Genomic DNA, 12,511 nt, shown 5'->3' on the forward strand with positions numbered 1-12,511 from the left:
ACTTGACAATGACCCGGGTACGTGATCTATATTCAACATAAACTGCTTCAGTTCTTCACAGATTTATATTTATTTCCTCCTCCGTGGTTCAACTCACCGTCCTGCCTTCGTCTCAACGTCTCTGTTTGTGCCAAATGTAATAGATTACTTGAAATTACACATCTTTTTTTTTTAAATCAAGAAATCATGCCAACAATAGTTTGTGATGACATGATGATATTCCTCCTCAGATTTAAAGGATGTATTTATTTTCATATCGTTGGTTTTGTTGTTTCAATAAATGAAGATTATACTTCCTGTTCAGATGTTTTTTATTCACTTAACACAACAGAATCATGATCAGGATCTTAGTCGACTTTGATTATTACAGTTTATTCACAGCAGGAAGCTTCATGAGCAGGAGCAGGTTTGCCCTGAGGTCTGTCTCTCAGGTACATCAGACAAAGAAAAGACAGTGAAAGAAAGCACTGCTGTCAAAATATCTTTAGGATAAAAGACTGTGAGTCAGTCTGAGTTTGTCAGACCAAAGAAGAAAGTGTTAATAACCACCCAGACAAATTTGAATGATTAAAAATATCGACAACTTTATGAAATTAGGTGTTAAAATCATGTAAATATGCATTTGCATGCTCAGGGTGGCCTCAGCGTGTCATCGAGCCGCCCTTTAAGGACCGCCCACAAAAATCCTGAGACTGAAAAACAGTTTGAACCTCTGACTCCACATTTCAGTGACACGTCGTTCAAAGTCTGCTCACATGTTTTCAGAAACTATTTTACAACATATTTACACAGACTTTAAAGTTTCTGGTTTGAAAGTATTTCAACTAAAACGAGCTCCTAAAGTACAATCATTATAATGTATTGAACGTAGTAAAATGTTTTCTGTGACGCTTCTATCTGACCTCATTGGATGATTTTACTGTTGGAGTTGTTCAGGTGGAAGCTGATGATTATTTTCTCCATGAATCCATTGATTGTTTGGTTTGTAAAAGTGTTTGGTTGTCCTTGTTTTGCTGTGTAACTCGGCTCACCTGCTACAAAAGCCTGGTCAAGACTCCTGCATCACATTATCCTGCATCTGTTACAGTCGATAAACGTGGCTTAAACTTTTGTACTTCCTCTAGTGATTCAGCAGGATTACTCTCGTGTGTTTTCTATAAGTTGAGACTCATTCTCCTTAAACGTGCTGATCTACGTCTCTGCATTTTGGGTCGAAAACATAAACAATTATTTTCTCTCAATCAGTGAATCAACTAATTGTTTCAGCTGTACTTACAGTTTTACGTAAAAATCTCAATTAAGTAACTGAATCTGTCAGATAACAGCAGTGAAGTAAAAAGTATAACATATTAATACAAGTAGAAAGTGGTATGGGAAGAAATTACTCAAGTACAAGTACCTCAACTTTGTACTTAAGTCCAGAATTGAAGTAAATGTACCGAGAGGAGTTCAGCCAACAAGCGTGTCATGTCTGCTGTTATTGATGAGCCGCTCTTTATGATGTTTCAGCCCTAAAAAAATAAAAGTAACTTTTCAAACTTTAGACTTAAAGAGCAACTTTAAGTGATAAGATTCCGAATAGCAAAAAACTTTGGAGTCTTTGAGTTAAGACTGATACACCTGCCTTATTTTTAGGGTTAGGATTCATGAGCTACCTTCACCCTCAGGAAGTTTTGAGAAACTCTCTAAAGGGAAACTTAAGTTGAAAAACATTTTGACTTACATCACTTTTATTTGATTTAACCGTTAAATGCCTCCTCACCTCTACAGTTAAATTTACGCTCATGGTTAAGGTGCATGCCGTGTGAACAACAGTCCAGCTGTGGATCTTCGTTCTCTTTAACCCTGACAACCAAATAAAACTAAAAGCAATCATCAACATCTTTATTTCTGTTCTACAAACCAGATTTTAGTGCAAACTGAGCTCAGACGTGGAGTGAGTGCGTCCTCACAGCAGACTCCTGGGCTGTCCGATGTTGTTCCTGATGAAGTCAAACAGTTCCACGTGTGAACCCGACATCTGCTGAACAGCGCAGAAGTCCTCCAGAAGTCCGTACAGCTTCTCTGTGAACGATGACGAACATGAGCAGACTAAAAGTATAAAAACGTTTTATAAAAACGTTTTATATAAATATATCGTGAACACTCACTGACGGTCGTCCCCTCTTTGACCAGCAGGCTGTAAACCTGCTCCAGGTCTCGAGTCAGTTTTTCGTCGTCGAAGGTGAAGAAGGCGAGTCCTCGCTTTGCCTTCGCCGCCGCCATCAGCTGGATCACGGCTGAATGTGAACACGAAGGAAAAGCTCAGGAGGAGTCACGGGCTGATGCATGACGGGTGAAATCTTTTTTTAAAAAGTACCTTTGAGTTGAGGGTCTCCGTTGAAAGCTCCACAGCCCCACTTGCCCGTGGCGATGTCGGGCTCATCGCTGCCGTGAGCCTTAAATCCACAGTACGCCTTCAAGGACACGGTAAAATAAGATCAGATTTTCTATTTACAAGCTTTGACTGTCTGATTATAGGGTTCTAATAATAAAAACAACTACACGTGAAGGTAAAGCTCACCTTGTTGAGTTCCCGCGTCACCTTGATCATGTCGTACTGCTCCCTGCTGTGCCTGAAGTGCAGCGCGTCGATGGCTAAGATCTGCCTCTCCAGCCGAGCCCAGTCGTCTCTGCAAACATCAGATCACGTTCGTGAGGATAAAACAAAGACGTTCGAGTTTAAGACGAGAGCTCGCTCGTACCTTTTGAGGTTATCCACGTGAGGCCCCGTCCACTCGAAGCTGTCACCAAAACCGGAGTAACTGCTGAACTGCTGAGAGCCTGAAAAACAGAGATTTGTTCGTGGATTCTTGAGGATTTGTGGCAACAACAATGGAGCCGTGGTGGAAGAAGTGCTCAGATCTTTTACTTAAAGAGTAGTAACATCGCAGTGTTTACAAGTACAAGTACTGCATTCACTTTATTTGGGTAAAAGTACAAAAGTATGAGCAGTGTCTGCAATCCTGTACCTGTAATGATCAGACACTCGTTGTCTCCGAGTTTCTCAGTGAAGAGTCGGGATACAATCAGCTCTGGATTCAAGAGGAACAGGATCTCTTCTTGGACCAGACCAGAACCCAGAACACCTCCACCTATCCAGCTGGAGGCAAAATCCACCTGCACGCCAGACAAGCGATCAGTTCTGGACTAAAAGAACCGAGGATCGTCGCTGCTTCGGGTCAGTTCTTACCTGCAGCATGCCGGTTCCTTCGCGCTCGATGGTGCCACGTGACGTGACGTGAAGTTTAGGCATCGCCTCCTTAGAGCTACCACACAAAAACAAAGAAACTGATTTACACCAACAAATGTGCAGGTCCTCAAACATCACAGAAGTGAGTCAGTCTCCGTAAGCACCCATGTGTCATGACATAACTTCCAGATGATTCATTTTACCTTCTCCAGTCGGGTATCTCTGCGGCTCCGAGGCAGCGCCTCTCAAACGTCACCATTCCTCCTGGTTCAGTGTCTGCGAAGAACAACAACAGTCACAGATCTTCTCACATTAAAGGAGGAGGAGGCGGTTTAGCATCAACTCACTCTCACCTGTAACCACTTTAAAGTAATGCATGATGGCCCTCAGCTTTTCTTTCTTCCGTGGTGAACACTTTCCAAACAGACTGCACGCCGAAACAGAAAGAAAGAGTTAGTTCACATGATTCAGAGAGTTTGTATGTGCTGCGTTTGGCGCTGTTTCCTGACCTGGTGAAGTTAATGCTGGGGTAGTTGTGGTACTCTGCGTTGGGAGCGGTGGCGTTGCGATGGGGGAAGGTGCAGAAGAATGCGTTAGCGAGCAGACAGGCTATCTGAAGCTGCGACAGGGTGAGGATCGCGGGATGTCCGCTCTGAAGCAGCGGGATGGTCTGAAAACGTGGACGAACACAACACTGGGTCAGAATCATCATCGGTATGAGTGAGCTGTGGAAGTCTCTGGATCCAGTTTCAAGTTTCATACCTTCTTCACACAATCAGGCAGCTTCAAGGCCAACTCAGCGATCTTTGGAAACAGCGCGCTGAAGTAGTTTTCTGTTTTCGGGACACTCTGGAAAGAAAATATGATCTCATTAAAATATCGTTGATATGATTCAATAATTCAAGGATTCGAAATAAACACACGGACACCGACCTTAACAAATTCGGACAGGGCATCAAAGGTCCATTGATCTTTATACTTGGGGTTACATTTGATGATAGCTTCCTAGTGAGAGACAGTAAGGGTCGGACAGTTAATGTTCCTTAGAGGAAGATCAGCGCAGAAATGTGCAAACTCAAAGTTCACAGCTGCCAACGGACCTCCAGATCTTTGACGCTCACGGTTGTCTTCTTGGCCAGACTGTTCAGCTGCTTAAAGATCACGTCCCACCTCTTTGTCTTGGTGGGTTGCTGTGGACAGAAAAGATTCATTCTTCATGCTTCAACATAAACTTTAAGGCGGTATTCTACTTGTAACTGAGATGACATATTTTAATGTTAAGGAACTATTCATCCATATAAAACTGTAAAATATCACTCAGCTAACTGGTTAATCCACCAATCTTTACTAGATTTGAATTATTTATAATTACTTTGTCATTGTTAAAAGTCTTGACTCTACAAATTAAAAGTTTAATTCATAACCCTTGTTGAATACTCCTGTCTGATTCGACAGTTACATTATTTACGGTCTGCTGCTATGAATAACAAACCATTGCTACGGACGCAGTGCTGATCATAGATTCCAGTTGACAAATCAAATCATATTTAAATTCATATTTTGTGTCATATTATTGGTTTCTTTCGTGAGTAGCCGTGTAATAAGTGGGATGATGTACAGCATTCAGTGGTCATTGTTGCAGGATAAATACCTCCAACCCTTCACACCCCTTCCCTGCATCATCCCGTCAGGTTTATTTGGCAGCCGCAGAGTGTAGTGGTAAATAAACTGCAGTTTACCCACCTTGTTTTCCATTATTGCTTGATACAGGTGATCTGAACGTAGGTGAGTTTACTTGGGATTACCCCCAAATACACCCCTTGCTAAACTGCTAAAAACTGACTTCTTCAAGCAGCTTATGTTCATCTGTGTGTGTCCTTGAGCAGAGGCTCGAGGCTGACGACTCATACAACAACTCACATAACATACAACAGCAAAGATCTACATCAACTTAAATCAGGTGAAGTTCCTCAAACACACCTTTGTAAATCCAGTCTTGACGATCATGAAGCTCGACTGTGAATTTGGCATTTTCACAAAGTTTCGGTGCCACACGTCTCTCCCGTCCTGGGCCATGAGTTTTCCTTCACAGTTGAAAAAATTCACCTGGGAGAAAAAAACAAAGCAACAACACATTTAATTCAACATCTGTTGCTTTTTGCACTTTGTGAATACAGAGACGTGGCACAGAGAGTGATTGATTGAAGTACTCAATGCTCTGTTTATACTCCAGAAACATTTTTAATTTGGATTATCATCGGTTCAGGGAATATCATGGTAGAAAAGTTAAAATCTTACGTCCACGAGGATTGTGTGCATCCCGCTGATCTTCAGCTGTCCCAGCTTCTTGTGGCACTGTGGAAGTTTCTTCAGATCGCTCAGCGGACAACATGATGAAATCCTGTCCTCCTTCTGGGTCCACGGCGGTTTGTCCACCTCTGCATGTTTACGACGTCGAGCCCCGGTATCGGAGGGTGCTGAGGCGGAGGAGGAACAGTGGTCGTCCTCTGCTTGTCTTCGACTCAGAGCCTCGAATTTGGAGTGTGCACAGGTGCAGCATGACGAGGATGAAGTGTCCTCAGCCTGTCTTCCACTCAGAGCCCCGGTATTGGAGGTATCAGGTGCACAGGTGGAGGAGGAGGCCTGATGTGAGCTCTCTTTACTGCCGTGCTCTCTTTCATGCCCATGTTTTTCCTTATGACTCTTTCCAGGCTGGTGATCCGGCTGAAGCAGATCCTTCATCTGGCTGCTGTCGTTGCGCTGGTTGGACGATTTGGCCATCTCTGGAGGGTTTTCAAAGAAGATGACAGTACTGTGAGCTTTTATTTTGAAACCACGACTGATACAAAAAAACTTTGGAGGAGCCGACGAACAGGTTGGAGCAGATACTGAAGGAAAGCAGCGATGCATAAAACACATGAACGGAAACGTTGTTAGGTAGATTAAGAGTCGGCAGGTAAATGCTAATGCAGTAATCACTTTTATTCCAGGTATGTGAACACACAAGGACTTTGACTTTGCTCTCTTAGTACAAACAGATAAAAACATAGACATGAACAAGAACAAAGACAAGAGCTATGTACATGTAGAAATGTAAATATCTGCGAGTAGGAAGGAATTTGTTCTTTTTTGGTGCAATGGTGCATAGTGCAAGGATGAAATAATAAATAGTATGAGTGTAATAACTGAGATATTGATTATAGTAAAGTAAATTGCTGGCAACTGTAGCTGCTGTTAGCTCAGTTTGTTGAGCTCAAAGCACCGGGGAATGTTACGAGGAGGTTTTCAGGCCCAGAGCAGGGGAGCAGAGCCGGTGTCGTGCCAGAACAGGAGCTGGACAATACGTAAGGTGGATCACGTTAGCTGCTCGTTTGGTAAGTCATAATTAACTTATTATCCACCAAAGACATGCTCTGCAGTAATGTTAGCTTTGACTTTGGACTTGGTGTTTTGGACGCTGTTAGAGAAGGAGATCTGGACCAGACCTGGACAACCGGGCTCAGCAGCTTCTATGGACATGATGGCAGAGGAAGAAGAGAGTGAAGAGGACGCTGACGGAGGAACAAGAGTAAATGTGGGACTGACTTTATGATGGACAGTGAAGTAAACTGCTGACAGCTGTAGCTGCTGTTAGCTCAGTCCGTCAGCTTGGTGGTGAGCTCAGAGCGACGGGTACCCGTCGCTCTGAGCTCACCGCCAAGCTGACGAACTGAGTGTTTGTACCAACAGGCGTTATGGACGACCAGGAAGAAGAAGAGGAGGTAACCAGGCTCAGCAGCCTCTACGGACATGATGGCAGAGGAGAAGAGAGTGAAGAGGACGCTGACGGAGGAAGCTAAGAAGAGAAAAGGAGAGAGTGAGCGAGCAAGAAGCCGCCGGACAAGAGTAAATGTGGGACTGACTTTTAGTGGTTGGTGAGAGCTTGGTGAAATAAAAGGCTGAAAGACAGACGCCGAGCTGGGCTGACTGCTGCTGGACTAGTCAGTGAGATCAGATTATTGTGCATGTTCAGTGATTTCTTTATGTGCATGAATATTTGTACATTAAAACAAATGAAATGAAAGTGAAAACAAACATGTATACCTGTGTACTTGTACTCACAGGGTGGTACATGACTTTGCACAGACCTGCAGACAGGAGCTGAGTCTCTGACGTCAAATCTTTATGTAAAACACACACAAACTTCATTCATAACATCAGAGATGCAGAGAAACACTCACCTCTCAGCAGACACAGCAGCAGGTTGAAGGTGATGATCATTAATCCGGCAGAGATCGAGGGAAACGAGGCGAGGACGAGACGGGCTGAAGTTCAGTTTCAGTCTGAGGCGAAAACGAAAGTAAAGAGGAGATCAGCTGACTGATGATGCTGCTGATCACTGACTGTGGATGAAGTTTGAATGAAGCGAACAGGAGGATGACAGCAGCTCCTCACGTCAACACCAGACTGCTGCATGTCATCAGGGTCTCCCACCTCTGACAAATTAATACCTAACAAATAAATAATTAGCAGAAAAAGGGATAATTATCACCTTAATGAAAAGAAATTAAAATATTGACACCATGTATTCATCTGAACTCCGGATCACAGAGACAGAAGAGGCTGTTCATTTTATTATATAATGTAAATATAATATATTATTTAATGCTGCACCAGCACAACAGGACACAAGATGGCAGCAGTGAGCCAGCTGTAAGTCCACAATAATAATAATTATGTAAATATTAAATAATAATTTACATAATCTCTACTCCTCTTTATTTATTTATTTAAGAATCATAGTACATATAAAACAAACAACTCAACTGTTTTCTCAACTTTAACCAGCTGCAACATTTAAATGCTGCTGACGTGTTAGAATGATTAAATAATGTGTTAATAAATAATAATGTAACACTGCTCAAGGTCAGTCTGTTTGCATAGCGAGCACTTTTACTGTTATAAGACTTGTAATCGAGTATTTTTATATTGTAGTGTTTGAATTATTCCTCAGAATGAAACTCAGCATCAGAAGTTGTTTTGGGATGAACTGAAGCAACTTTTTCTCTCTTAACATCCCAAATCTGACACAGACGACTGATGCGATGATAATTCAAAGATTTAAAATGTTTCTGCTTCACTGGAACTGATCAGGATCATTTGAATGAAACAGAACGTGAGGTCAGGGATTGTTTTGGGGCTAAAAACCGAGTCAGCAACCTGAATCTGATGATGAAACAACATGTGGACGATATCTGATCCACTCAGTGAGTTCAGCATCTCCAGATGTAGCAGGAGAAGTAATAAGACAATTCAGGACAGAGTACCAATGTCCGTAAAAGTACTACAAACTATAAATACTTAAATATGAGTAAAAGTATTTTAAAATCAGATTTAAGTAAAAGTACACAAGTATTATCAGTAAAATGTACACTGTATCATGTAGTAAAAGTACATGTATTGCAGTAAAATGTCTCTGTTACTGATGCTTCAGTGTTGGAGCTGCTGCAGGTGGAGCTGCTTTCAAATACTTTATATTCAGTTAGATTCAGTCCAGTGGGTCCCAACCTGAGGGGCCGGGTCCTCCAAAGGGTCGTGAGATGATTAATGGGAGAGGAAAGAAGAACAAAGTTCTGATGGAGAAATCTGTGTGAATCTTCCAGCCACAAATGTTGGAAACACCTGGTTCAAACTTTAATAATGTAAAATCTTAATCTGTAAAGTAAAGCTGGAGCCTGTCTGTGTATTTTACAGTGACTGGTCCAGCTGTTGCAGATGTTCGGATCAGTGAAGTTTGATCTGAGGAGCCTCAAACGTTTCGTCTGAGAACAGGCGTGAAGTCTGAGTCCGTGGCAGCAGATGGTCGTAGGAGTCGAATGTAAAGAGGTCGAAGGACAGACGGATGATCAGAGTTCATGCCAACTGTGACAAACTGTTGACGACCAACGAAACGGGAGTAAAACAAAAAAAAAGACCGCACTGCAGCATCCCATCACGTCAGACAGAGGGTCACACAGATGGCCGAGCTGGTCGAGAGATGAAGAGACATCAGGAGGATTTTATGAGAAAGAATCGTCGGCCAGAGCAGCCGTGGAGGGAGGAAGTATTCAGATCATTTACCAAGTACCACACTGTGGAAATACTCTGTCACTCCATGCTGTTTCAGTAAAGAAGTGACAGTACTATATGCACCAAAAGTGAAGTGGAGTTCAAGGACTTTTCAATTACTTTCCAGGCCCAATTTTCTCAAATTCAAGGCCCCAACATGGCACAGATGAAGGTTGATAACTGTTACAGAACGCAGTTTGTTCATGTAAAGAACTTTAAAACCTTTCAAGGACTAAGAGGTAACTATACTCATAATACTTGTGTACTTTTACTTTAGTAAAGGATCTGAGTACTTCTTGTACCATCACTGTTTTGTGCAGTATTTCCTTCTAAGCTGTAGTGGAGTAGGAAGTAGAAGTACAAATGGAAATACTCAAATGTATTTGTACTTTCTGCACAGTGTGGATGTTGGCGGACCATCACACTCTTTATCTTCACATGTTCATGTTTAAAAAAAGGAAATATTCGAGCTCTGGAACTTTCTGTTTTAGATATTTATCAGATTTACTTTTAACCTGAACCCTCGATGAACTCCTCGGGTCTTCTGACCTTTTAATTTCCCCTAAAGTCAGACAAGTCATGTGAGGCGTCCTTTTATTACCGTGGACCACATCAGTGGAACAGCTGGAAGACCAGATAACTTAAAGACCTGAAGACCTTAAGACCTTAAGACCTCCTAAAAACCTCCTAAAGATCTAAACACCTGAGGACCTGAAGACCTCCTAAAGACCTAAAGACCTCTGTAAGACCTGAAGACCTCCTAAAGACCTGAAGACCTCCTAAAGACCTGAAGACCTCTGTAAGACCTGAAGACTTCCTAAAGACCTAAAGACCTCTGTAAGACCTGAAGACCTCCTAAAGACCTGAAGACCTCTTAAAGACCTCTTAAAGACTTCTTAAAGAGCTGAGGGCAGGGTGATAATGTTCACATTTTTAAAAACAAACTTAAGATCTTTTTAGTTTGACTTGAACTTTATTTCTTTATTGAGTATCCAAACATTTGAATATGTTAAATTATTATACGTATTATTTAGTTAGTTTATTTATTTATACATTTGAATGTATAAAATAGTTTTATTGTGTGAAGCACAGTTACATTTTACATGTTGCATTTCTGATTGGTTGACAGGTGATTCATGGAGGATGAATTATTGAGCTTTTTCAAGAAAAATACACCAATTTCTGGTGTGTTTTTATACTATTTCTCAAATTTTATTATTGTCTTTATAGCCTGAAAGATTCATTAATCATTAGTGCAGCTTTATACTTGAGTAACACTGACCCCCGAGGAGATCGTCGATGACGTCAGTGTGAAAATCAGGATTCTGTCTGCTTTGAGGACATGACAGTGGAGTTGTAAGTAGCTGGGGGGCAAACGCTGTCATGAGTTGTAGTGATGATCATCATGTGCGTCCTCTCTCAGCTGTGTGTACTCTGACAGGACGTGTTCGTCCGCATGAAATGTGTCATGTGTCTGTTAGGAAACTGTGGGTTTCTCTAAAGTATGCTGGGGCAACGAAAGGGTGGAGGACCTCGCTGGCTTGCTCAGTCATCCTGCGTCTGTGTGTGTGTGTGTGTGTGTGTGTGTTATTCTGGGTCAGCCATTTCCCTGGAATGTTCTGCCTCCTGCCAAAGAGGAGTCACTACAATGGTATGCACACATAACACCGCAGAAACACAAGGATGACTTAAAAAGGCCTGAAAGTGAGTGAGGAGTCATGGAGGCCGGCGTGTGTGTGTGTGTGTGTGTGTGTGTGTGTGTGTGTGTGTGTGTGTGTGTGTGTGAGCGATGTTTCTGTTTTCACACGCCTGTTTTGAATATTCAAAATAAAACCTACAGCTATGAATGTGTGCAGTATGTTGAACCATCTGCCTGAACTTTAATATTGTTTTTCTGTGGAAATCCATCCTGATTCTGTGACTGAAGGACTTGTTTGTTTAGAAATGTTGATCAAGGTTTATCATAAAATTAACGGAGTGCTGCTGGGAGAAGGAGGAATGGTGTCATAGAAGAATTTAATTGGGAAAAACAATTCTTCATCACAGCTAACGTGGAAGGTAAACAGCTCTGAAGACAGCACAGATATAATCACACACAGAAACTCTGAGGTGGCCCCAGACATGGATTTCATGCAGGTACACTTCTATGAATATCTGCTATGACTGCAGGACTACCTACCTGCACAGGTGATTTCTGAACCTGGACCACATTTTTCTTTAGAGCCCAGAGCACACAGAGACTGTTGGAAGACATTTGAGCTCGTGAACTACACAATATTATATAATAAAAAATAATCCCCATGGTGTTTCCGATTTGGAATATTTCCAAAATTCCCCTGCCTATCTTCCCATGGAAAGTCTCCAGAAAGTTTGCTGCCCTAGCAGGAAGACCATGACGAGAAAACAGCTTGATACGGAGAGTTATTCTTTCAGAGAAAAATGATTTGTCCATGTTGTGATTGTACGACTGTGTAAACATCAACTTCCTGTCCTGGAAGAAGTTCTTCCTGAGGTTTCTTCCAGGATCTTTGGATCTGAATCGAGGATCTGAGGACAGAGAGGCTGAAAAACCCCTCGAGGAACATTTATCTCTTTTTTTTTTTAAGGGCTCGCCTACACCTGAAAAACACAGGAGATGAAACCAGCTCTGTTTTCTTACTCCCACTGCTCCTTGATTTCCCTCTTTGTCTCCTCCTCCTCCACCTCCTCCTCCCCTCTCTCTTTTTTCTCCTCTTTCTCCTGGAGGTCAGATTTTTGTTGCAGCAGTGACGCTTGGGAGTCAAAGCAGGGTCAAGGTGTGTGTCAGGTTTTTGTGCACAAAGTGTGTGTCGGCACTTTTTCCTGTTACAATCCATCCTGATGTGTCCGTGCTGTAATCGCACTTCGGTGTAAACATCTATTTCCTGTCCTGGAAGAAGCTCTTCCTGAGGTTTCCTCCAGGATCTCTGGATCTGAATCCAGGATCTGAGGACGGAGGGTGTCGCACAGCGAGCTCTCTTTTTTTGGGCTCTCCTCGCCTACACCTAAAAAACACACAGGAGATGAAACCAGCTCTGAGCCAGCTTTGTTTTCTTACTCCCACTGCTCCTTGATTTCCCTCTTTGTCTCCTCCACCTCCCCTCTCTCCTTTCTTTCTCCTCTTTCTCCTGGAGGTCAGATTTTTGTTGCAGCAACCCCGATGCTTGCTTGAGA

General features: G+C 42.4%; 1 protein-coding gene across 2 annotated transcripts; it reads right to left on the reverse strand.

Annotated features, from left to right (window-relative positions):
• Positions 1-351: 351 nt before the first annotated feature.
• On the reverse strand, positions 352-7,693 carry pargl (poly (ADP-ribose) glycohydrolase, like). Of its 2 annotated transcripts, none has more exons than XM_010749715.3 (16): positions 7,453-7,693; positions 5,531-6,015; positions 5,213-5,338; positions 4,333-4,422; positions 4,166-4,237; positions 3,995-4,081; positions 3,742-3,902; positions 3,586-3,659; positions 3,436-3,508; positions 3,233-3,308; positions 3,012-3,159; positions 2,745-2,823; positions 2,564-2,672; positions 2,360-2,456; positions 2,151-2,279; positions 352-2,064 (listed from the first exon to the last, which is right to left on the reverse strand). In XM_010749715.3, exons 1-16 carry the CDS (start codon positions 7,490-7,492, stop codon positions 1,949-1,951), a joined length of 1,962 nt encoding a protein of 653 aa, XP_010748017.2. In that variant the 5' UTR covers positions 7,493-7,693; the 3' UTR covers positions 352-1,948. The 2 variants fall into 2 exon arrangements, with proteins under 2 accessions (XP_010748017.2, XP_027137903.1); XM_027282102.1 differs by lacking the exon at positions 7,453-7,693 and adding an exon at positions 7,135-7,185.
• Positions 7,694-12,511: the final 4,818 nt, after the last annotated feature.

This window comes from Larimichthys crocea, chromosome IX, assembly GCF_000972845.2.
Source record: "Larimichthys crocea isolate SSNF chromosome IX, L_crocea_2.0, whole genome shotgun sequence".
Taxonomy (NCBI): Eukaryota; Metazoa; Chordata; class Actinopteri; family Sciaenidae; genus Larimichthys; species Larimichthys crocea.